Source organism: Gymnogyps californianus, chromosome 1 (genome assembly GCF_018139145.2).
Source record: "Gymnogyps californianus isolate 813 chromosome 1, ASM1813914v2, whole genome shotgun sequence".
NCBI lineage: Eukaryota > Metazoa > Chordata > Aves > Accipitriformes > Cathartidae > Gymnogyps > Gymnogyps californianus.
In genome coordinates this window covers 203,104,674-203,132,352 of record NC_059471.1, presented here as the reverse complement: position 1 = coordinate 203,132,352, position 27,679 = coordinate 203,104,674, and the positions used below count along the sequence as shown (strand labels likewise).

Below are 27,679 nucleotides of genomic sequence, written 5' to 3'. Positions count from 1 at the left end.
ACATATTAGATCAATATATCTCTCTTCCTTCATTGTTACATAAATACACACATGTACATAATACATAATTATTATACATCCATACGCACCAAAAGTGGAGTTCAACATTAGCATCTACTTTATATTTATATGGATGCATTTTTGGTAAGAGTATCTCTGAACTGGACAGACAGGCACTATGGTGGGGCATATACTTAAACATCTTCTCTTCCCCACCACCACTTTTTTTTTTTTTTTTTCTCTTTAAATGAAATAATACATTCAGCAAGCTATATAGTTTACCTGGGCACAAGGAATAGTTTTTCTGCTCTGTTAACTGTTACGTATATCATATTGCAATGCACATAATAGTTCTTTTTCAACTTCAATGTATGTGCTAGTCATCAGAATTCTTTGATAGCTGAATATTTTAGACATGTTTGTTTCCTCTGAAGAAAGTGTTTTAGTTACTAGTTGCCATTAAACTCTTTTAGAAGGAGAGAATACAGCATTCTGTAGCAAAATTTCAATGTAGTATTAAAAAATATAGAATACACTAACTTACTCTTTCCTCCCCCATTGTTCAAACAAAATTACCTCCAACATATAGCTAAGGACAATCAGCTTCTGTCTTAAAACCTTGAAGCTTTATAACAGCCAAATTCCACTCCCACTTCACACATTCTGCTGTAATATCACTGAATTTATTTGTCTTACACCAACAGGAGAGAAGAATCTGACTCTGTAATTACCTTCTCCTTTTTCTACTTCATAGAACACTTGTGCAATTCAAGAAGCAAAATTAAACACAGGGTTTGGGTTTTGTTTTGCTGGGGGGGGTCTGAAAAAAAAAAAAAGAAAAAAAACCAGGCACAATAACTAATAGGAAAATCAAAATTGACTCATACCCAATGAGTGTTAAAGAAGAAGGATGTGAAGTAGGTGGAGAGTATAGGTCAAGAGGAAAAGGGCAAAAGGTGGAAGGAACCACTGTAAGGCAGCTATGCCCATCAGGACCACAGAAAGGTGGAGGGCAACGTGCACCTGCCATGGAGAGAATGCTAACCTTATTTTTTAGACTGTAATAAACAAAAATACAAGAACAACTTATCTTTGAATCATCGAGTGTGATATGTGGTTTTGTCAAAATTGCTGGGTGGAGAAGGGAGACTGACATGAACAGCAACTCCAGAAGAGGCTTTTGATTTAACAAATTATACACAGAATAACAGACAAACTGAGAGCGTGCATTATTCTACTCCCACTTTTCCTAGAGATAAACTGTACATTTTACCAAGTACAAAGCACATACAGAGTATAAGCATTCCAAGAACAGACCTGAAAAGAAAATGTTATTCGATGTCTGTTCCCAGTGATAAATTTTTAAAAATGCTATTGAATTTTCCCTCAAATCAGTATTGGTCAGATAACTTCAGTTTGTCTTGATGCTTCGAGTGTGTTTCACTATCACAGTATGTTTTCAATTACTGCTTCTTTATCTCAATTTAATTATTTTTGTAGAGTAATAAATTGAAAGAGAAGTATCATTAGACATCTTTATGTTCCTTGCTAAAATTACACTTCAGTGATTATTACAAATTGAGCCAGAATGGAAGAAATGTTTTCCTGTGTATTTACTTTATAGAATTCTGTATCAGCTGTTTTCCTATTTTACAAAGAAATTCTCACACAATGAAAAGAAATTCAGTTGAAATGAAAAAACAGAAGATTTACAGAGAAAGTTCCGTGGTAGGTACAGAACCTGAAATTATTAAAACATAATTTGTTTTTTATAGTTTGAATGAATTATATCCTTTGACTATAAGCATTTCTAAATCCTCATTCTGATTCCTGACACTGCGTAGCCAGGCAAGCAGGCAGGCAGGCTGACAGCACAAAGCTGTTGGCAAACAGCACGCCCTTGTTTCCTTTCCAAGCTGGGTTTTTTGAAATATACTTTTGGTTTCTGTTACCCTGCTATGATCTCTAACTTCCTACTGTATTCTGCAACAGTTTAACTCGATACCATATCTGATAAACAAATCAATGTCACTGCTGAAACAACACTATTGCTGTAGAATCTGTCACTGGCTATGTCAGACTGTTATTAACAGAGCAGTATTAGCACAGCTTTACTTTCAACTGTACTAGGATCTCTCACAATCTGTTGTGAGATTTTACTTCAAATTAAACTCAATTTAAACTCAATTAGTAGGGGGGAAAAAAAAGCACAATAACTGATGACAACCTATTGCTACTCTGTACCATGGTTTTCTTCCAAATCTTATTTCAAGATAGTTTTCATAAATCCCTGTCATAACTAAACAGAGAAGAAGGGAGAAGTAGGAAAAAAGGACCGCTTCCCACATTAGTAAATTATTACAAATATCAGTGATACTTTATGCACTAGGTTGCATTTACCAGTGCGCTGAAAACATGCATAAGGAAAAAGAAAATGGGAAAGGAACACTACTTGCAATGTATGTATCATCACAAAACAAGAAGTGAATGTGAGCATTGCTGTTGTAAAACACCTTAACAACGAGGAAGATCTATTATTCCTGCTAACAGATCTAATAGACAGTAAGTGAGACCTATCAATGAATGAGAATGAACAAAATAAAAGATGTGAAAAGAATTTGTGGGCAAAGTGAAGGTTTTAACAAAGTTATGTGGTTCAGTAACAACAACAGTGGCTTCCACAGACTAAATACCTAACCCACAAACAACTCTCATGGAAAACTAACTTTTTGTGTTTTGCCAAAATACACACACCTGCACATATACGGAGTACATATAGCTAAAATAAGAAGATTTAGCATATGCATTTGTTGCTACTGCAGCCAGTAAGGTATTTCATGAAAGATTTTTTTTTTCAGATACAATAGACTTTCTAGGAGTATATTTGCATGTAATAAAAACAAGAGTGTTACTTGAATTATAAATTCATCTTCTGAACAGTTACCAAGCAAACATCAAATCATAAGAAATTTCCAAACTCAGTGAATCACTTCATTTTCTATGTTTAAATGGGAACAAACATTTAAGTTTAATAATTTTGACCGTATGAGGTTATATGCCCATAAATATAAAATGGAGCTACACAGCTCATCTGCAGTCATATCAAACACAGACAAAGCACAAAAAAGTGCACATGAAGAGAAGTTAAAGACATCTTTAAAAAGATTAATGTATTCAGAAGCTTCTGACAAATCTTGCCTCAGTTGTACAGCTTACAATGCAGATTCCAGAAGCAGTTTAAATAAAGTGGAATAAAAGTGGGAAACTTTTGATTCAGCCACTGAGACTTTGTTATGCCTCAATTTTGTTTCAGTCAAAAATCTCAAGTTTCTACTACATCTTTAGTTTGCAAGTTAGGTCAGCTAAAAATTGAGGGGGAAAATCTTTGGAATTGTAGACAACCTGCCATAGAAACAGTATGTTCTCAAAATAAAAGGATGTTCCTTCTTTTAATGAGGTTAGGTCTTCACATCTTTCCCTGAAATGACATGAAAAGAGATATGAGACCATGCTGTTCTTCAGCTGAAGAGGGTCTACCTTTAAGATAACAAAGCCAGTAATCAGATTTGGTGCCTGTGAGCAACGGAAGGTTGGACCTGAATAGTAAACAAATAAAAAGACTGGATTACTTTACTTTTCAAACCATAACTGAGAAGAGTCCATAAAATTCTTGATGAAACTAATATTTGAAAATTACGTGCATGAGTTGGGATACAAAGAGGAAAAACTACTCGTGTGAAAACAGCCTATTTTTAAAGCTGTTTCCTATGTGCAAGAATTAAATCTTACTCTACACTACTCATTACTTTGTACTACATAGAGCAACACCTTCACTGATCTTTAAGGCAAGGCAGAAATGACAGTTACAGGAATACTGGTTCCCATCCAGGACCTGAACAAAGACTAGACTTCAGTCTTCTTTTCATAGCTATTTGGTTAGATTTTTTTAACCTGAACTGGCTCACACTTTAATTAGAAATGAACAGGATAAAACTGATTATTATGTTTAAGATCTGAACAACCACTATTTACTTGAGGAATTACAACAAAATTGTGTACACAATCTCATTTTTCAATTATTTTATACTTTTGAATTTGCCAGGCCTCATTTTCCAGTCCTTAGCTCTTGTCATTTCTTTCTCTGCTAATCAAAGAGCACTTCTGCGGCCCTTTATTTTCTCCCCATGAATGCACCTCTACAGTCTTGATCTTCAAGAAAAAGAGCCCATTTAATCTCCTATTGTGACGTGTATAATTGCATTTATTCACAGGTATCCACAAAACTATGTTTTTATCTGTACAGCACAATTCCCTATACCAATTGCAGAAGTACAGATTTGCCTGACATAACTGCATGAATGCTAGAACAGAAACAACATTGATAAAGCAATCCCAGCATGGATGCAGTCCAATTTCAATGCTTTACAGAAGTTTAGTACCATATTTTCCTATTTGTACAAAGAGATCATACTTTTTTTTTTATTTAAAAAGCATGTTATGTGTACGTGTTGAATATTCAAGGTGCTCTGCCCATTCACATCTGCTTCTCCTCCAGTTGTCTGCCTTCTTCTGAGGTGTACACCCACAGAAAACTACCACTACCTTACTTACCTCTGTTCCTCTCTTCCAGCTCCCCCAGTAACAAGATTATCTACCAAGAATGGACAGCAACTGTGAGGTGAGGAGAAGATGGCTTATTTAAATACTTACTTAGGGGAACAATACCTTAAGGGAGATTTAAGTCATCTAAATCGTAGATTATGGACATAAAATAAATCTATAATGCATCTACATAATTTCGTTAATCAACTAAGCAATCAAAACACACAAATTTGTTTGACAACACGTATTTTCCACAAAAATCTAATTAACTATCATTATTTCAACTTTACAGCCCTGAATTCTTTTTTCAAATGAATTCAACTTCTCTACTATTTTTCTACAGCATTTTTGTGTCTAACAGACTTTGATTTCAACAGAAATACCCTGTTTCTCCTTCTGAATGTTGGAACAACACAAGTTGGACTTTCCCGTTCCCATTCAATAAGGAGTTACAGATGAATGGCTCTGGGAAGTTAGTATATTTGTATACCATTCTCCTTAGTTATTGTTGGATTACAAGGTATCCTTACTTTATGGAAGAACAAATTACCCTGCCTCCAAAAATAAAGCAAGAGCACTTACTGAAAAATCCTCCTATTCTAAATCTTTATGAGCAATGTGGAAATCTATATATTAATAAGATTATTCCATGATAGGTGTCTTTCTGGTTCCTGCCAGCCATGGATTTTTCTGCAATATTTTCAATTTATCATATCTCTACTCTAGACTTGTAATGCCTCTTTCTTGATTGCCAAAAAGCCAATATTTCACAATCTAATACAGTCTTCTCAGTAAGCTTTCGACGTTCAAGTTTGTCTAAATACATTTGTCCCAACTACTGAACAGAAGATCCTCCGCACTGGAAAATTAACTCTTTCAAAAATGAAACATTCAACACGGGGTCTATTCTCAGTTTGCTCTATGCATCATGACTTGCCACTCTGGCAACAAGTGGCTTCCAAATCCAGTAAGTTTATTTATTATAAGAGAATCCAGAATAATGTTTCTCCTTGTTGATAATTCCTGTGTTAGAAACTGGTGATCTTTTACCACTGGCCATAGAGGACAAATAGTCTAGGCTCCCAACACCATTCTTCCACACATCTCAGCAATCTGCTTAGACAGCAATGCTTCCATTTTTCTGGTTTAATTCAGTGGATTGTGAAAGTAACATCTTTTGGATTTTGTTAGCTGGCTCTCTGATCTATATGCATTTACAGATACTTCTACTGTAACTTCTCATTCTGTTACCCCCAATGAAATTTCCCAAACATGATTTGCTACCACCATTATTTGATCTTCTACCAAGCATTCTAATCAAATGCTCATTTATTTTACTTGGTGATCACAAGTCACTTGTCCATTTCATCCTTTTCTATTCTCTCTCTGATTAGTTCTGAATCTGATTGTTCAAAAAGAAAAAAAAAAAAATCTGTTTTCTCAGACACACAATACTGAAGTGTTATTTCTCAACTAACCATGTTCTTCTTCAGTACAACCACTGAGTTATGCACTAATAAATGCTTCAGTCCCAGCAGAAAGAAAAAGATCAATATTATGAACTGCTTCTCAGTTATTTCCTTGACCACTAAACAACTGATTTCACCATTGGCCATAGAAAAACAAAAGGAAGCACACATCCTCCCAGCTACCCTCAGCCAACTTCCCTAGAAAAAAAATACATGTGACATTTCTCCACATCTTCCCATGGGGAAGTGATTATCTATTGAACTCAAACCACTGAGTCTGATCACCTTAGAGATCATTACTCTCGTTCTGGGAGAACTAGCCTGCAGCTTACTATTGAATCTCCAAGTACGTAAATGCTCAGGAAAGGAAGAGGAGAACAGAGAAAGTTATAAATGCCAATTCCTACTGGAGCTTTGGACAGTGCATATGCAGACCTGCCTGAAACGTCAAATCGCTGTAGAACCTCCACACAGAGTAGAACAGACAACTAGATCCACACTCTTTCAGATGCATCATTCTAGCTGTAAATAGTATCAAACTCTACAGAACTGAATTTTTCCATACTAGTTGTTAGTGTCACTGACTTGCTTGTTTATAATAGGTACTGAGGACTAGCTCTTAACTATTTACTTAAACTTTTGTACCTACTGAAATACAGTGAGAATACACCACCACTCAATTTAGAGATGACATCTCTCTGCTTTGCCGATATCCCTGCGTTCACTTATTATTTTAAATTATGTAATCCAACTTGCCTTTCTCTGCATGAACAGACACCTGTGAGTAGATACCTTTTCTTTGTTTATATAATATGTAAAAGACACTAGAAATTATTTTCAAACTCTTGCCAGTTATTCTTACTCTCAACAATGCATCAATAATTTACAAGATGCAAAAAGATAATCTTTCAGAGATTCACAACTAACTTCTGTCTCTCTTCCCTTCTCTCTCAGCCAAAAGTAATTTTTCTAAACTCTTTTCTCATCTTTGGTGTGCACAATTTCTTTTTTTTTTTAACTACTACAGACTTTTAAAGTCAGTGCACAAAAAATTACTAGATTCAAAGGCAGACAGAGCGTGCAGATATCTTTGGGTCTTGATAATTTTTGTACGTCACCTGGAAACAGAAACCCCTAACTTTCATTTCTCCTTTTAATTATATAGTTCTATCAAAGAAGTATGACTACCCAGTGACAGAATACTTTGTCTCAAAACTCAAAGATGCCCTAAGATCTGTACTAGTTACACAATCATAACTTTCAAAGTAATTAAAAAATTTTTTTAAAACCTTCTGAAGTTGTATTTATCTTGTATTTGGCTAAACACAAGCATTCGCAACTACAAGATTATCTGTGTTACTGGTTCTTCCAAATCCTTTCCTATCTCCACTCTCATGACACACCCTATCTAACAAACACAAAAATACTTACTGTTCAAACACTTAAAATGATCAAGGGGTAAAGCAAAAACAAGGTCTGAACACCCTTACCAGCTGGGATACCATCCTTCTGGTGGGGAACAAGTATTCCTTAACAGCAAAACAGAAACAGGTTTGGTATAATTCCTTTCTGCTCTATAGGGATACTTTGAGAAGAGAGCAGAAGAGGAATTTTGTAATTAGAGAAACAGAATATAAGTATAGTTTTAAGATTTTAGAGTCACACATTTAAATGCACTAATTGCAAAACAAACAAAACAAAAACTGAAAAGAAACTACTTTGAGACCCTGCCTTTACATTTAAGCTCATTAATGAGAAAAGATAGGATAGTGTAATTACCAAGACCTTCTTCCACACCTTCCCTCTTCCATCACTCCTCCTGTTCATTTCCAACCAGTCCCTCTTTCAAAATTCCCAAGACCCTCTGTTTCAGCCTTACCCAGGTGGGACTACAAACCCCAGATATATCCTCTGGCTCTCAAAGCCCCAGACCATCTGATACACTACCAAAGCAGACAGAAAATACTGTAGTTTCAGTGTTTTTAAGAAATAAGAAGTATTGGCTTAATCTCAAACACAGAACTGAATGTGCTACCAGGGCAAACACTATTTGTGCCTCCTGCGCATGACAGTACACAAGAGAGTTTAAACGCATAATAACTTATCAGCTGCATGACTGGTGCAGCTACTCTGCTGTACTGACAATAATTCCTCTCCTAGCAGAAAACACTTTTTGGTAGTCCACCGCATCCCCCCTCCCCTTCCTTAGCTCTTGTCCACTATCATTTCTTTCCCACTGGAGTCCTCAGAACTGTTAGAAGCAAATAAATCAAGAGCCGTCAGGCCCCAGATTTTACTCTGTACCTGTTGAAGCCTAGCTTAGTGTAATACTGGCCTACAACCAAGACTTCTACACATTAGATCATGACAATAATAATGATAATTGATATTAATAATGAAATAGTAGCAATCAGATTCAGAGTAACAGATGACAAGGCAGTTGAAAGAGCAAAGCTTTCCAGAAATGTAAGGAACAAAAGGTGTGGACATCTGTAACTGGGAGTAAGAGAGAGCAAAAGGCAGAAAATAGTCTTTGATGGGCCTGGAATCAGGAAAAAAACTATTAGAAATACTCCATGTGCTACAGCAAAGGCAACTTGAACACACTGTAATTAATTTCTGACACAGCCTTGCTAATGGGACATCAATAACATACCTCTCAGGAACAGGTTAACACCTCAAGATAGAAAGCGAAGTACTAATTCCATTTTAAAATATCTGATATACAGCCCTCTGACAAGGTCTATGTACTTGAGACTAAAATTACCAAATGCTTAATAATATAGCAAAAATCAAATTCTTCAAGTAGTTATAGCTAAAAGACTAATCTCATCAAAACTAGAAATCAGCTTAATGCTAACATGAAAAAACAGTTTCATAATTCACTCAATATGGCAAATTTGAAACATGTTTATGGTCGTTTAAAGGAAACCAGACATCAAGAAAACCCACCATTACAATTATACCTGGATTAATTTTCTAGAACTGTATGCGTAAAGAAAATTAAATTTCAAGAGATCAGAATAGTTATGACTTTGGAAAACAGTGACACAGCAATGAAACAACAATGAAGCTACATTAACAGAAACCAAACTTTTAAAAACCTGAGGAAATGTAAATTCAAGCTCTACTAATTTAAAGGTTATGTTGAAAAACAAAATTCCAACAGGATATTTTTTCTTGTGTCAATTCAAACTTAGTCTTTTCTCTCATGTGCCTGTAATTGTTCAGTGTCTTCTATTGAAAATGGTTAGAAAAAGAATGCATGCCAGAGATTAAGTAAAACATACCAACTATTTACATAAAATGCTTTGTCTAACATAGGGTTTCCAAGCTAGGAGTCCTAATCACAGCAAAACGCAATTTGATGGTAAAATCTGTATGTTCTGTCTGCCTTGCTCAAAGAGGATAAAGAGGTCTTACACTATTAGCCTCTTACTAATGAAAAATTGTATTAAGTTTTGCAAGTCATTTTGTTACATGCACGTTAATTCAGTATCTTATAGGGAATAATCCAAATTAATGAACTTTTTACATACTATCAAGATTTTTCTTTCTTATTTCAAAAGCCAACAAGAAATAAATTAATATCCACAGAAGCTCCTTAACTCTGCATAAAAGGTAAAGATGGCATAAAATAAAATAAGATGGCCTAGAACAAGATTGTTGTATACATAATTGAAACAGAGAAAGAAATAAGTGGGTGGTATAGCAACTACAGAAGAGCACAAGGACTACCTTCTACACTCATTACACAAAATATTTGGTTGTACATCATAATTCATGAAATAACACGACTCAGAAGAAGCTTGAGTAGCTCCTCCTTTTACATTAACTTACAATAAATCAACCAGTGACTTTGGCAACATGAAGCCAGGAACAATACTAAGAAAATAACAAGATCTTCTTAGTAACCAAGGGGATTTTTTGTTAGCACTAACTATCCATAGCTTTCATGGCACTCCTTTCCTTGAAAAGACAGATCACCTAATAAAACCAGAATCTTTCTAAACATAGTAAATTGAAGCATTACAAATATGCTTTTTTCTTTTTCTTTATCAATGTATAAAATAACAATTTCAACTGCCTCTGTTGTATGAACGTAAGTGGAATGGTTCTATTGACATTATCACATTAAAAATAAAGAGTAACTATTTTGCAATACATCTAACTGTCATAGAATGACCAGTATTATCCATGAGAAACATAGTATCTGGTATAAATATTTATTTATTATATATTATACAATTATTGTGATTAAATGGACTATTAACCATATACAGTTAATCATAATGTAACTAAAGCAACAGGCCATCATTTTCAGTTTTTACCAGAGATGCTGAAGAAAAGCAGTTCAGACAGTGCATTCTATATGTATTTCACATGTGACACTGGCTTCATGTTTGTGAAGAACTCCTCATTATTTTTTAAATTTTTTGTAATTCTGATTTTGGAAAAATTAAGCTTTTATATAAAAATGAGTTTTCAGTTTCCAAACAGCTAAAGACTCTTTGTTTTAAAGCTACAAATATTAAGCCTTTTAAATTATTTGTATGTCTGCTTGACCTTCCCATCAGAGAGCTTTTTTTCGCCTGGAATACTACAAATAAAACTTTGTGCAACAACTTTTTGCAAAATCTTTCATCTTATGGTAACAGAGCCTCAGGAAAAAAACAAAAAAAAAAATAAAAAACCAACTCAACTGAAAGGAACAACATGAAATTGAAGAACATGGAGATTACACTCAACTACAGAAAGGCATAGTATATTTTAGCCCAAACAATTTCAGTGAAGGTCTGGCAGTGTTACTGCTAACACTACCAGCGATAGAAGAAAAACGTTTTAGCAAGATACTTGCAATTACTATGGATGCAGATGTACCACTTGAAGCAGTGGCTTTCAAAAATAATGCAGATGGCTATGAGCCAGTAATACAATTCAGTCATTCTCAGCAGGACTAATTACCCCATGCAAAGCATCATGCTAGCATAGCCGTGTAATTTCTATTAATGAAACCAGTTCACTTACCCCTACAGAACAGTGCATTGTGCTATGCAGACATATGCTATATTATTTTGGAGGACACTAGGTCTTGCACAAGGCAGTAAACTGTAATGCATCTAAATCCCTAAGCAAAAGCACCATGAAAGTAACTTTTCCCTCCAGATTGATGTGTGTTGATTCTTACGAGAAACTGCGCAGGGCAATACTAATATCAACAAATCTGTCTGCTCTGTGTACTAGCAGTGAAAGACCTCACTGACACGATAGCAACCAAGTCCTTCCTCACTTTAATTGCAGTCAACACAAGATCTGGCTTGGCAATCGTACACTCTAAATTTTTGCTTGGAATAGAAAAAAAAAATTAAGTTCATCACTGAATATGATACAGGAAGAAGGCAGCAGTGAAAGATAGCTACCATAGTATCTATCGCAGGTGTTCAGACAGTTTACCATTGCAAGTTTAGTAGTTCATGTGTATAGATACATAACACATTTAATGTTACTTCAAAAACTGCAGCAGTTAAAATGAAGTAGTTTTTATACAACAATATTTAACCTGAAGGACAAATGTTACAGTCAGCCAATCTGCAATCACTTCAGAATAAGTCTCTGTGTTTTAGTCAGATTATTTATGCTGTTTTAATAATTAATAAGGCACACTGTGGAAACAATAGGTACAGTAATTCCAACTGGCAGTAGATATGGATAACTGCTATAAAACAAACAAGTATGAACACTTACTACTAAAATGAGTTATTTAAGTTTTCAACAAATTAGAACTGTTGTTTCCTGAATACTGACTAGTAGTACTTAGTATTTTGATAAACACAAAATAATATTCATCATCGTTCCCAAATATTAAAAACTTACAGGAGTAAATTAACGTCTTTCTTAAAAACAGTTGGGTCACTGAGAAATGGATAGCTTGCCTTTGCAAAGGAAAAAAAATTAGATACACGACATTTACATTCACATAGTCAGTACCACCTTCCTTTTCCTGCTCACTGCATTCTCCTAGAGATATTGACATAATAGTTTTTGAGGGTCAATTTTTGCAGCACTCCAGTAACATGATGAACTGTGCGAACTTAACTTGAATGTCAGTCACAACCAGAAGAGAAGTAATTGTGTCAGAGGGGTGAGCTGAAAGTCTTTGAGGAGATTTATCTACTATTTTGTCTGAAAGAGTGATAAGAAGAGGCTGAACTAATGTGATGCCATGAATTTTCCAGTCACACTGTCCTAATATTCCAGGAGGTATCTGGGCACAGTGCCCAAACAACCAACTTGTGGGAAGCAAATTTTACATGAAGCAGTCCAATTAAAACAAACAAACAAACAAACAAACACACACATACACACAAACACACCACCAAAAAAAAAAAACCCCAAAACTTCCCTATAATACGTTTTCTATTAACAGAGTTGGGGGGGAGCATCTCAGAGAAACAAGGACTGGTAGCAGGTCAGCTTACTCAGCCCTCCTGCTTCAAGGCAAAACCACCTGTATCTAAACTATTCCTGATACATGCTTTGTCCAAACTGCTTTTAAAAAAGCTTCAAATACAGACTTCACAGCTCCCCTGAAATTACTATTACTGGCAGAAACTTTTCCTAACATTTTAGATAAAAATTTTCTTTGCTTCATTTCAGGCCCATTACTTACTGTTTCAATCACAATGGATATGGAGAGTCATTTACTCCCTTTCTATTTGAGAAATTTTTATTTATCTGAGGAATGTTACTCTGCCTCTCAGACCCCTCTTCTCCACACCAAAGAGCCACACACTTTCAGTTCCTCCGCCTACTGCCCATCCTCGAGACCTTCAGCCATCATTATTGCTGTACTTAGGACTTTCTCCAATTAACCTACATCTTCCTTGAATGAGGTGCCTCAAAAGTGACTTGATACTCCAGCTGAAGCATGAACAAAAGATTTGTTTCAAGTGCCTTGCACACAACACCCTTCCTTATAAAGATCAGTACAAATTTCATTGCCAACAATGTCACGCTCCTACAAAACAAATGAACCAAGTGGCTTGCACTCAATTCGTGAGGAATTATCAAGCCTCTCTGCAGAACTGTTATCCATACAGTCATTTCTCCTATTCCTGCTGTTAACTACAACTATTTATTGCTAGGACTTTGCACTTGTCTGGAAGAGAAATGAAATCAGTTCAGCTAAGATGTATCTCCAATTTGCTAAGAATATTCTTCATTCTAATCCTGTTTCCCAACATACTTTCCATTCTTCTCTGCTTGATTATAACTTGTAAATTTAATAAGGATATTCCATATTACATCACTCAAATCATTAATGAAAACACTAGCCAGCTACAGAACACATTTCAACAAAACCCCACTTGATATATGGCTGGGCAACAGTGAACAACTGATGACAACTTTTGGGGTACAGCTTTCTCAAAACTTCTGCATTCATTGTACAACATTTTCATCTGGATTATATTGCTGATTCTGCTAGTGTGACATGGTGTCAAGAGCCCTATTTAAATCAAACCATAAGACAGTCATTGATCTCTCTAGTCCTAAAACCTGTTATGCTGCCAACAAAGAAAATATGGTTGCTTAAACAGGATTCACTCTTGATAAATCTATGTGGCCTATTATTTAATAGCACTTTTATATTCTAGACTCCTACAAATAGTTTATTTATTCTAGAGTTTCTTCGCTTAAGGAAGTCAAGTTAGTTTGAGTTGTCTAAATAAAATAGGAGCCAGTGAGTTCTATTTTCAATAAAGCAAGCTCTCCGGTCTTCTGGAATCTCATCTCTCCCCCCAGGAGTTCCCAAAGATAACCACTAAGACCAATGAGATTACTTTGAAAAGCGGTTGAGATACATTAGGATGAATATACATATTGTTTATATTTGTATTTATAAATATTTATATATACACACATACATACATATGCACACAAAGGAACACACTCTCCTTTCTATGGAATAGGCCCATGTTTTAACAGCAACAGAGAAAAAGAAGAAAAAAATAGACTTCTTAGGTTTAAAATATTTGGAAAGATTTTGCTCTATTTAATGTCATAAGCATTTTCAAAGATGGGGAAAACACAGACCATGTGAGATTACTACAACACATAACTACAAGAACCAAATGTTAAAAGAAACAGTGAATTTTCACAAAGAATTTAATTCTCTCCCTCTATCAAGCATTATTTTGTATTACTGTATGACACAAACTGGGTGATGAGCTGTAATACTGTAGGTAACTTCACAGTCTTTACAACAGTGTTCCCTTTTGGTAGAAACTCCAGGGTACTACATGTAGTAGGAATGCTAGAAAAGCACACTGAAACAGGGAAACCTCAATACTGGACAAGACAAGGTCCTACCAATGCAATCCCCATTAAGGCAGGCAGACCAGAGGTCCTTTTCCTCCTCCCATTTCCTCTAAATTTGATTCTAATAGTCATATCAGCTATATCCAGGCTTTTGCTTGTTTAAATGATATCATGACCCACCCTGTTTACCCTAGAAAGGTGCTAAGTCCAATCTTTTTCTAGCTTCCACAAGAGAATTTTTCAGGCCCAAGATCACTGTCACCTTTGTGCAGATGTCACTAACTCTGGAGTGCACTTTAGAAGACAGGGCTACCACCACCTACATTATGCCAGCTACAAAGAGGCCTTCCAGGCATAGCCAAATAACTTCTTTCAAATTATATTTCACCCAGTATCAGGCCTATCCTAACTAATTTCCGTTTTCTCCATCCAAGCTACACTTCTTTACAAGTATCATCAAAAATGAGTTTTATTTCTTTGAATTTCCCTTAAGTCTTCTACTGTCATGTTAAGCCTAAATAACTGCCACGTGTAAGCTTTGCTCCCTCTTTATAAAGAACACAATACATATGTAGGGTTTTCTCCATTTTAGCTAGACTTCCATAACTGACAACATTTTGCCTTTTCTCTAGAATTATTCGGCTTCAAAGTAAGGTCATAGTCCTATCTTCCGCCATCCTCTCTTCTCATAAGTTACATGGAAGGCAGTATTGTCCTGGAGCAGCTTCTATATTGAAGACATCCAAAACTGTATTTCAATAGACTCCTTCCCCTTCATTTTATGGCTGCACAGCTTAGTCACAGACTAACTCTGAGTTTACAAAAGAGCAAAATTATGGCTGCTGTGAGAGCCTGCCTACAAGTATTATATGCTCACAAGGTCATTCAAGCAAATAAATTCACTTGTGAAATAAATTATAATATAACCATATATAGAGACTATGAGTTTATTATAATTAAAAGAAGTCTGGCATTTATATGAATAATGATGACATCAGTTATAGGTATTTAACAAGCGCAAGATACAAATCCTTTGTTGTCCAGAGCTAGCTCTGTAACTGACGGACAGAATTAACAACCTGTCCACAGTCAAGCTAGCCATTTGCTGCACAACCAAGAATTTTTTCATCTTCATCTGATCAGTTACTGGCCACTGTTACAGACAGTAATTTCTGCACACCCACATGGAAGACACCAGATTTTTTAATACCTGCAGAATTTCTTCTGTGAAATGGAACTGTATATAGCATATCATTTTCTTTTCACATTCTATTGTTTAAACTTACTTAGAAATGTTTATTTTTCTCTTTATAAAATATTTGTATTAAAGTATCACCAAGAAGCAATATCACGGTGCTGCTGATTTCAACAAAGCAGAAATTACCTTGCACCAGACATACAACAGAAAGGTAACAAACAATGGGAAGAATTTTTCCCTGAATGATAGCCGAAAGGGATATGCAGAAATATCTGGCTAAAAACACAAATTAATATTAATCTTGGCCATGACCCCCAATTCAAAAGCAAGCCTCCATGACACAGAGCTCCCTATCCAATACCAGGCTTTCACACCACTCATGTCTACCACCTATTTACTACCATCAGATGTTGTAGTATTTCCCAAGCCCTCCCAAAGCTTTCGTATGTCACCACCGAACAACCAGTGCCTAGTGTCTGTTCCCCATGCTTCCCACCCTCCCGATGCCACAGAGCACGACATCATGTTTCCCATCTTTCTGAAGCACAGCATTTCCACCACCTCACCCCAAGTTGCCACAGCCTCACTGCTCTCCTGCCCCACACCACCACCACCCCCCCACAGATCTCCCACACATCCCAATGCTTTCCAAGGCCAGAACAGCACGGTGCTTCCCCAGCCATATCCCAAAATCCAGCCTCCCTGCAACACACTACCTTCCCACTGACTCCCACCGTGGTACCCTGAACCGTGTTGACTCCAGCCACTGCGCACTTTCCTCCCCTCTAAACAGAGCTACCCCAGACCCAGTAAGCCACCACCTCACCACACAGGACAGACTCCTCCAGTCCACCACACCAGCCCCTCCTCAGTGGGGTGTTCCCATCCACTCGGGTGCTGGGCTTCATGCTGGGAGGCAATAAGAATTCAGACCAGCCAAGGTGGGCAGCAGAGGACAACAAAGAGCAGATCGCCAAAAGATGAGGTGGGGATACAGATAGAGAGGTAAGAGAGAAGAAGGGAAGGATACCAGGAAAAGAGAGGGAGAGAGAAATGACAGTAGACAAGGGATTTTACCTGGCCATAAACCATCCAGAATTAAGGATTAAATTACGGACCACAAGCCTTGGCTCCCCCCCTATGGACTGCAAGATGAAACTCAAAAGGGCTTCCTAAGGGGACACGTTTCCCTTCATTTTTAACAATAATAATTACTCAGACTTTTCTAAGCTTCAGGAAGAGACCAAGTATTTGAAAACAAGAAACTCAAAAGACTGTGACACTTTAACAAAAGAAAGTGCAAGCTCTTTTTTTAAATGGTGAAAGAAAAAGAAAGAGAGGAAGGAGAGTAATAAAAGGCATTTTCTTTAAAAGAAAGAAATCCTAAAAACTACACAAGATAAACATCTCAGATTTTACCATTAAATTGTACTAATTATTTGAATAGGATCTAGCATTCAGATTAATCCCACAAGACTTGTAATTCAGGTAGTTAAAAGACAGTATTACTTATTATCCTGAAGATGTGAAGGTACACCAAAATGGAAAGAAAATAAAAATTTAGAAAAAATAGAAAATGAGAAAAAATATTCTAGCTTAGAATGCTACAATTGATGCTTAAGTGCTTCAGTCAAACTGATATACTAAATAAATATATAAAATTTCCATTTGCAACACACTGTCTGCTAATTATAAGGCTAAGTCATTGCCTAATAATTTTTTGATTACACAGTATAAAAAGAGCAGTAGTGACAAATATGCACAATAAACCTCAGGATGATTCTGAATGTTTGATAGTTCAGCCCTCCCACGACCTATTTTTGGAAGCTAAAATTTGAATACCATTAAATCAAAGGAGAAACAGCAGGCAAGATACCATATACAACACCAACAACTGATCTCCAAGACTAATGGGATGCTCCTCACTGTATCCTGCAGCACAGTGTGGAAGTACCCAAGCTAGCTCAAGTACAGAAAACAATCTAGCAATGTAACATGAGCTTCATGAGAACTATTTCATCATTCTTCCTAGAAGCCAATAAAATACAGGTTAAATTAGTCGCTACTGCAGCAGAATGCTTCCAGTATCTGAATTAGGTTAGGTATCTGTATATCGTATCACATATGGCTTTCATAAAGGTCACAGCACCAATAATTTTCTTTTAGAATGTAAACTGTAATTCAAACTATGCCTTATTGTAGTGCAATGTCTTTCAAAAGCTAAATATTTATCTGCTGCCTCTGAAGGCATTTTATACAAACACAAACCAATAAGAAATTAATTGCTTCACAGAAAAATTGTTGCCCAAAAGAACACAAGTTATTATCATAGAATTTTCATGTTATTAAATACCTTTATCTAGAGAAGTCATATGAAAAAATTGAAAGTACTAATGAGTTCTGTCCATACCATTTCCCAATTCAAATCAGGAAGCAGACAGCAAGAACCATAGTAAAAAGTTTTGGGGGTTTCTTTGTTTTTTAAGTCAAACACTAGTGCGACTCATATGAGTGCAAGCAAAAAATGCCTCTAAAAGTAACTAAGAAGGACTCACCAAGTTCATTGAGACTCTGGGCAGCTTTTGTTATCTCTCTGCTCCCTCCTTGCAGTTGTCCTTGAAGTCTCTTACTGAGATACAAGATGCGTATTATCCTTCGCAGCAAGTCACAGGCAGCCTGCAGAGAAATCGCAGCATTAGGGGATATTATCAGTACATTATGATCACATAATATTAGGCTTCAAATATGGAAATATTTTAACCAAAAAAGGAAATATGAATGCGAATAAAACCAAGGAACTTTAGAACACCGAAATCCCTTTTTTCAGGATTTTTAAATTATTTTATGCAATATAGACCAATACTTTCTAAAGCTGGTAATTACATTCACAGGGCTACTGAGATTACGCTGTCATTACTAGTAAAAAAAAAAAAAGGAAACTCAGAACCCTATGACAGAGACATGTTCTATTTCTAACTAGAAGTGAGCTTTATTTTACATTGTGCATCTCTCCTCAATATTCCTCCCCTCTGTAAGCTTTAGTAAAATTAAGAAGTTGGCCTTGCCAATCAAATATTGATCCAAAATAAGCAAAATGGCAGCACTTACTTCAGAGGACAATAAAACTTACAGGCTAAATTGTTGTTACACATATTGACTCTTATGGTAGGAATATATGTAAAAACTCATTTTCAGCAAAACTTTCATAAGGCGAGTCACCTTCATTCAGCCAACTGTTAGTTCACATTCTTTCATAGGTTTATTAAAATACACAGCATTCTTGGCTAAAAATTAAGAAGATGGATGCATATGTAAATTTTCAGGAAACATATTTGTGTATATTTTCGTTAGCACCAATTTAGGAAAAAAGGCCTTGCTGACATCTGAATCAAACATAATAGTTTCACAATTTTTCACTCAACTAAGATCTTGAAACAGGTTTTCTCCTTCTACACAGTAAATAACACAGAGAAACAGTAGGAGTTATATCAAGTGTAGAGTTCCTCTAGAGCTGCATTGGGTCAGTGGGGCTAGGAGGTACATGCTACGGGAGCAGCAACATTCTGGAGCGGGTAACATCTAAATTAGAATTCAGACATGCAATTCAGGAGAAGGTAAAAAAGTATGTGGATTTCAGTACAGTCATAGGTACAGTCCAACATCTGCAATCAGATTAACAAGAGAGCTGTCCTGGTTTCAGCTAGGGCAGAGTTAATTTTCTTCCTAGTAGCTGGTATAGTGCAGTGTTTTGGATTTAGTAGGAAAATAATGTTGATAACACACTGATGTTTTTAGTTGTTGCTAAGTAGTGTTTATACTAAGTCAAGGATTTTTCAGCTTCTCATGCCCAGCCAGCAAGAAGGCTGGAGGGGCACAAGAAGTTGGGAGGGGACACAGCCAGGACAGCTGACCCAAACTGGCAAAAGGGATATTCCATACCATACGAAGTCATGCCCAGTATATAAACTGGGGGAGCTGGCTGGGAGGGGCAGATCGTGGCTCAGGAACTAACTGGGCATCGGTCAATGAGTGGTGAGCAATTGCATTGTGCACCACTTGCTTTGTATAGTCTAATTCTTTTAGTATTACTATTGTCATATTATTATCATTATCATTGTTTTTCATTCCTTTCTGTCCTATTAAACTGTCTTTATCTCAACTCACGAGGTTTTTTTTCCTGATTCTCTCCCCCATCCCAGGGGTGGGGGGGAGTGAGCGAGTGGCTGCATGGTGCTTAGTTGCCAGCTGGGGTTAAACCACAACAAGAGGTAAATGAGAAATTTGGAACAAGAAAGACATAGTTGTTCTGAGGTATCTTCCCTGGTACTGAAGGCAAAGCCACCTGAAGTATTTACCTTATGGATATCAAAATTAAATTAAAATTACTTTAAAAAATATTTAGTATCTGACAGACTTCGAACCCCTTTTTTATACTCAAGTTAATGTCTTGAAAACTAATGTTAAAGTGCTCATACGAAAACACACACAAGTGAGTCATTTCAACCAATATTCAGTGAACTGCACAACTTGTCAGTCTCTTCCCTACGCCAGCACAAACCAATCAAAACACAAATATTTACAGTTCAATTTTATTAAACACCTAGACAGAACAAAAAGGAAAAACTAGAAAAAGCCCCACTGAGGCAAATCACCGAAAGCACAATTACTCTCGCTGCTTTTGGCTCTGTATCACATAGTCTGACGTGCAAGTCTCCTAAGCATTCTAAGACAACTTAACCACATGATTTCTATTACCATTAGTGAGAACCAAGTGGGGCTTATCCTACTTTGAGAGATTAACGTATTAGTTTTTATTAATTCATTTCTTTAATTAGAAAAATCTTGATCCACATATCACTTTCGTATCTGTGAACTAAATTTCTGCAAGATGAATCAAAACCAGCTTTTTATATAGTGCACTGTGCTCCGCCAAATAAGAGGGCATAGTATTACTACTTTGCTTTCAAATGTAATTACTATCTAATCCAATTGTGTACCTCTGGCTGATGTTTTTCCCTAGGAATTCAACTTCAGTTATCTTCTGACCATCTTTTACTTTACATGCCAAAAGCTTTTCTTTTTCATTGAAGTGTTGCTCATTATCTCCTATCCCAAGAAACAATCTTAAAAGGGCTATCAAATTGAATAAGAGATGGGAAAAGTTACATTTAGATACAAGAGCAAAAAAAAGTTTTAACTTCTGGCGCTGTGAATTAGAAGGAGAAAAATCCAAAGACACTGAAGATGCACTCTTAACTTCACAGTGATTGCTACCGCATTGTGCCCTTGACAAAGATTCTGTTTCACCCAAGTATTTCCATTTACATGGGTTGTTCAACTTAATAAATCTCCCTGTCACTGTAAAAGAATGCAATATATGAGGACCATGTAACGGAAATAAAAAATTTTATCTAATAGTGGAGTTGTTCACAGATGCTAGATCCTCTAACCTGCCCACCTGCATAACAGAAGTCTGAATTAATTCAGGAAACATTCCCTTCCTGAGTTGTATAGTATGCTTTTCTAAAGGAGATGCTTTCATCCAAGAAGGAATGAATTTCACTGTTCAAGCAAGAATTAATTTGGAAAAGGCCAGTGGCCTGAGTTAGTCCCAGTGGTTTTAGTAAAATTAAAAATAAAACCTGATTTTACTGGAGATTACATGTTAGTTATCTCCTGAAATTTAAAGCAACATATCAACACTAACAGACATTATTACTACAATTCGAGCAATCAAAAAGCCTCTTACTCTTAATCTCAAGTTAATTTTAAGAAATTATTGAAAGAAGTCTTAATTATAAAGAGAGGACCACTTGAAAATGTGCCAGTATGTAGCTCAGATATGCAATTGCATATATCTGCCAGATCATAATGTAATTGAATGTATATATAACAGAATCCTGAAGAAAGATGAGACAGTCCACTATCTTCAGACTACATTTACTATTTAGTTACAGTAGCACCAGGATGAAATGTGCTACGGGTGATTATTTCAAAGAGAGAATAACTTTAAAATACAGAATTATTACTTTTTGAAAGGTTTTAAAAATTAGGCTATTATAAGGATTTTTAAACACTGAGATATCTGAAATTAAGAGAACATGTAGAGATGCTTGGTTAAACAGAGCTGCACAGAAAATAACCCTCTGAAGGACAAACTCTCTGTCTACATATTTCAGCTGTTAACTATTCCCATTTAGCTTGTGATCTACTGTGGAAAGACTCAGAAGGGGACAGTATGGTTTAAAGTAGGAAGTAAGCTTTTTGAGTCTGCTGCTCCCTTGGGATGCCATGAAGCTCTAAGAGCAGAGCAAGACATAATATACACAAGCACACAGCAGAGACTTAGAATTCAGGACTAGATTTGAAGTTTGACAATGAATTTGCAGAGAGAATGTTTATGAAAAAGCCAGACTATATTAAAAACAATTAAGGATGGCAAAATCCAGTTTTATGCAAGCCAAATATTCCTTCAGTTTGTGAGCAGTCCCACAGCAATCAATGGAGAAGCACTAAAATAATACCTTCATGAGTACAAGAGGCCCTTAAACACCACACAGTTCAGCAAAACACACCTGCCAACCTTACAGATTTTGACAGAAGGCAACCTCTTTTATCAGTCATCTACCTTTTTCTACTTATTCTACCAACTGTACATCAACTGATAAAATTAGCAAGTTTGAAAGTGTCCCATGCCACAAGTCTTGCATTTGGGAGCAATTTCATGTCATAAGCCCTGCCACCACCAGGAAATGAATTGTTTGCTGTGCTGATGCCCACCCTTCCTGAACAAACAAGGCAGCCAGGTAAAGAGACACCACAGCAGTGCATCTCGGGGAGGCAGGAGGGTTCAGATTGCAAAGGCCTATTGGCTCAACTCTCCGTAAGTCCAGCTTCATTTCATAATTCAGGTGTCCTGACCCTCAACTCCTCCCAGCAGTGTAGTGCAACATAAAGCACTCACTATAAATCTGCCAACACAAGAAGGGACAGCAGCTCTCGTGCCGAGGATGGACTCTCACTGGCAGAGAAGCTGGAATCATCGTTCCTCTTTCTACATTGAGGTAAGTAAGTGGATTTGAATGCTAGGAAGGGTAGCCTAGCAGGCTCCCCTTACCCTGCACCTCTTTTTTCTGACTTACAGCCAAGAAAAGTCAGATATTACAAATTCCCTGGCACAGGCTGAGTAATGCTGACCCTGGATGGATGCTGCTTTCACACCACAGGAAAATCCATGTAACCCTGCTACAGCAAATAGGAAGCAAAGAGCACCCAAGAAACATTTCATAAGTTCAGGGACTCATTCTTCTCAGACGTCCTTCTGCAGTTTGACTTTGTGTAAGGTCAGGGCAGAAATGATCTTCATCTTTAGCCCCAAATTCCCGCAACCCTTTCCACAGCTGCAACATACATCAGAGAACAAAAAAAATCTGCACCTAACCTGCCACATGGAAGTCATGGAAGTTTTGCCCAGTGGCAAAAACAGTAACAGCTGGAGTTGAAAAGAACAGGAGAAGCAGCTGGACAAACTGGCTGAACAGAGTGTTAAGAGCTTCCTGCTGAACTTCACTGCTACTGAAAGTAATGCAGAAAATAGTAGAAGTTCAGCCAAGAGACTAGTGCAGCTGCTCCACCAGCCCCCAGACTAGAAACTGGATGACAGTTTGCAGCTTCATCTACTCTACTGTACAACAGCAGTCACCCGCAGATGGCAATCTACTTGAGTGTATATCCACAGCTCAAATTTCAGCCACTAAAAGATAAGTTCCTAGCTCTGCAAAGCTAAGGTAAACTTGCGAAGACAAATAGTTCAAACAATAACTCATTAAACACTTGTGGATTTGGAGTTGGGTTGCTTTTCAAACCATAAACTGAATAGAATGCAGCCATGTGACTCCTGAAGATCTATGGAATAGTTTTCAACTATTATAAAATTAACAATGGAAGTGTTTGACACTTATCTCACCATCATTGTAATAAGCTCTCTCCCACTGCTATCCTCTAACAGAGATCTACCTTCTCCTGTAGACTCCACTTATATTCAAAAGACAGGGACAACTATGTACCTGGGCTTAAAAAACTCCAGAACCACAACTGGTTCCATAAGTTGCATCTTGACTATTTTGAAAGAATTAATTCCCAAACTCTTTACTAAACTGCAGCCAAGTATGCATTAACTTAGAGGAGAAAAGCATCTTCTAAACACTGGCACTGTAACACTAAATAGAAAAATTACACAAACAGTGATGAGAATTTAATTTATCTGTTCTGAGATAACCCTTCCCTCTTCCCTCCATCTCTGTAAAAACTCACTTAGCTAGTGCAAAGGTCTGTCTTCTACTTTGCAATACGAAGCACTTCTCAGTAGCTCATGAAGAGACACACAAATACTGATTTTCATTGAGAAATACTGACAACGAACTACAGGCTACTGGAGTAGGAAAATCCCACCCATCTCTGACAACTGGGAAATAATACATGTTCAAAAAGGTTTTTTTAAAATACATTTTTAATACAACTTACTTGAAGTTTTGCCAGCTGAGCTGTGCGAGACACTATTTTGTTGTAGGGGTCAACAATTTTGACTCTAATTCTAAAAATAAGAAGAGAAATTTATTTATAGGAGTATTAATAAATAACATGATAGAACAATTAAGAATTTATACTTTCTAATTGCATAATGAATGGCATACCTATCAACAGTACTTTGTAGAGCACCAATTCTAGACTGCATCATTTGGAGGACACCTACAATATAAAGCAGATTTTTTACATGGAACACTTGTCATTTATAGAAAGAACTCTTCTTCAAATCATAGTAACTACTGCAGACTACTTTAGCATAAAAAACCCAGTTTCCTCCTTTACAACAAAGCCTTCAAACAGATTGAAATTAATAAAACACAGCACATTTGGAAATAAACTGAGCAGGTAATAGGTCACTTACTGAATGTTATGGAAAATTTATTGGTAAAGAACACAAACCTACAGAAGAAATATCACTCTAAAATCCATTATATGTTAAGTTTCAAATAATATTTAGAATATGTTGCTTTCTAAGAGAATGATGATCAGGGCTGCTGTTCAAAGGCATATAACTTGGTACAAACACCTGAACGTGATATACAAAAATGGCACAATCTATTTAACACCATTTATTTAACATAGTGACTAAACAGTTCAGAGAAACCAACAGACAAAGAGGACTGAGAAGATAACCAATTCTATTTCAAGGTTTTCTTCCTGTGCATAAGCATCTTCAGCAAAAAGTAAGGTATCATCACTGCCATTGTGAGGACATCTAATTTAGGTTACAAACAGAGCAAACTACCCTAACCATGTTTGTTCCAGATTAGTTTGGCAAAGCAGCACAAAGAAAGACCACAAGCATGCTTGTTCTTTTCTTGTTAAATTGCAAACAAAGTAGTCAAGGGTAGCAGTCATTGTTGCAATATGGAATCAGCCTGCTGAGAATTTAATTAAGTTACACAAACCCAGGCCTATGAAATTATTTTTGTTCCAGTTGTTGTTAGCATTCTCAAACATACTACATTTTTGTAAAGTCCTGTTTACAAGCATGTCATCATCAAATTGGATAAAACTGCAATATGATACAATAAGATGGAAGATAAACAAAACTACTGCTAATAGTTTTATTCAGCTTGTCCTGTACTGGGACTATAGCTCACGTATTTTGTATAAATATGCAAACTCCCATCTTCTCCATATTTCAGAATTATTAACTTGGCTTAGTGACAGACTGAGGAGTTCTCTGACATTTACACATGGAATGGTAGGCATGCAATTCTCACGTATCAGAGGACGAAGATATGAGATACAGTGAAAAGTTGGCAAAATAGGCTGAATTTTCTACTCTACATTGCAATAATGGGGGAGAGCCAGTAGCATGACATTGCTGCATCTATGACTGTGACATTGCCATAAACCATACAGCAGTCCTTTTGCCAGAAGGCAGAATTAGGATGGGTGAAAAGGTAATCTACCCTCTCCATCTGCTGCGTAAGGTATGGGATGATACTATTCAGCCTATCTTGAGCTAACAGGTAGCTCAAGATATCTATTGAGCTACCTGTGGACAGAAAAGAGTACGTATATCAGATCAGTGTACCATTTAAAAAGTGCACAGACCTAAAAAAGAAAGGACTCTACAAGCTGGGTATATAAATTTGAAACGTTTAATGAGATTCACTTTCACACATCCAAATGATTGTGCATGCTGTGAATTAGCTCCATAATCTTCATTTGCTAACCTTCCTGATAAACATACCAAGAGCTATGTGTTTCTAATGTCATAATTAAAATTTCTATTGACATCCATCTTTTCTTTTTTGTATGAATCTTGACTCGGTGTTTCTTCTACAGTGACCACATATCACATGTAGCACAAGCAGAGCAGAGATCAGAAAGTTTTGCAAAACTTAAAACTTCATCTTTGTGTGCATAGACTTGATTTTCCTGGCAACTGCAGACTGAAGTTTCTACTGATGTCTCAAGTATCAAATACTTTTCAGGATTAGAACCTCTGCATGCTTCTCCTTCCTTCACACACAGAAAAGGCCTCTTAAAGAGCATAACCCTAAGTAAATGGAGACATTTCAACAAATTTGAGGTGAATTAGATTTTTTTTTTGTTATTAGCTGTAAAACATGCATTATTTACCACACCTGCCTTATAGAAATGTTTTATAACTGAATAGTTGTTTTGAAGTACTTCATTCCTTCCTCAGAGCCATTTTAGAAACGAATGCCTTCAGAAACAACCTTGATGTCAGAAAACACAATTCCACTGAGCACAAATTGCTGAAGATCGTGACTGGGAGGTATTTTATCAATCACAAGACTGACTACAGATTCCTGTCTACTTATTTAGAGGATGAACACAGATTGCAGTTTTCCTATGCTTAATTTTCCAACTGTTTAAAAAGCTATTCGGAAGCTACCATTGCTAGATTAAATAGGCATTTCTTTATTTTTATAGCTATATGCAAATGCTAACAATCAAATACTGTATCCAACAAGTTCCAGAGACTAAGGAGATACTAGAACTGTCAGTAACCAGAAACTCTCTGGTTATGCCAAAACCTAGAAGCAGAAGAAAGAACAAAGATAAATTACTTAGCAAGTTACAAAAAGGAAGAGGAAAAGGGGATGTGCTTGGATCCTATAGTATATGCAAATTAGCATGTTATAGAGGTAAATATCTTTCTGCGCAAAAACACCCCAAAACCATATGAAGTTCCCAGCAAGTGACAAAGAGCAGAATGGCAGGTCTAATAAGCTCCTGGCACAAGAACAATATACTGCAACCATTTTTCTATACAGATTCAATGGTTCCTAAATAAGACCTTTGAAAGTCAGCAGTTTATGTTAAAATCCAGATCCCAAACACTGGAATAACACAAAGGTATGTATTTAACTTAGTAGCCTCTTACTAGGAAAAAAATGTCTCAATGCAGTTAAGATTATGTGTTAAAGCCTCTTTGGTTAAGACTTGCAAACTATGCAACATATGCATACGCAACATGCACAAACTTGGTACTTACAGCAACATATATCAGCTAATGTTCCAACAAAATTAGGCTTATTTAGAAAAATATATTAAAAGGTCAAAAGACTCGATTGCTAAAGTTGCTCAGAACTGATTATCAAAATACACTTTCCTATGAAGCAGTTACTCCAGAGAAGTATCAGCCAAGTCTTCCCCCTGGAGCTCCATCTACTGACATGAAAAAAAAAGCTGCCACATGTAACTCCTCAAAAGTAAGACCTTTAGCCTTAACTTTAGGGACCAAATTTGGCAGTGAATGACGTTGCCTGCACAGATATTAAAAGTGCTTCCTCCATTGTAAGAAATAGCAAGTATAACATAATGGTATTTACCTTCCAGGGATTCAATTCCAGTTGCTTGGGCCAGCAAGTCTTCATGTCTTGCAACAACCTTAAAAAAAATAGAATAGAGAAATCAACACAGAAAAATGGGGATGCGTGCCTGAAAGGGATATTAATGTCATCATCATCCCTACATTAGGCAGACACAGGAAAAGCAGCCACACCTTAAAGATGAAAGGGTT

At 36.4% G+C, this 27,679-nt stretch overlaps 1 protein-coding gene across 1 annotated transcript in view; it reads right to left on the bottom strand.

Annotated features, from left to right (window-relative positions):
- The window catches only part of COG5 (component of oligomeric golgi complex 5), a 191,155-nt gene that overhangs the window by 161,422 nt on the left and 2,054 nt on the right, over window positions 1-27,679 (bottom strand). Inside the window, exons 3-6 of the mRNA XM_050915276.1 lie at window positions 27,489-27,546; window positions 24,282-24,336; window positions 24,112-24,181; window positions 18,144-18,264 (exon numbers count right to left, since the gene is read on the bottom strand). Coding sequence (XP_050771233.1) covers window positions 18,144-18,264; window positions 24,112-24,181; window positions 24,282-24,336; window positions 27,489-27,546 — 304 coding nt within the window. The remainder of the gene's footprint in view (window positions 1-18,143; window positions 18,265-24,111; window positions 24,182-24,281; window positions 24,337-27,488; window positions 27,547-27,679) is intronic.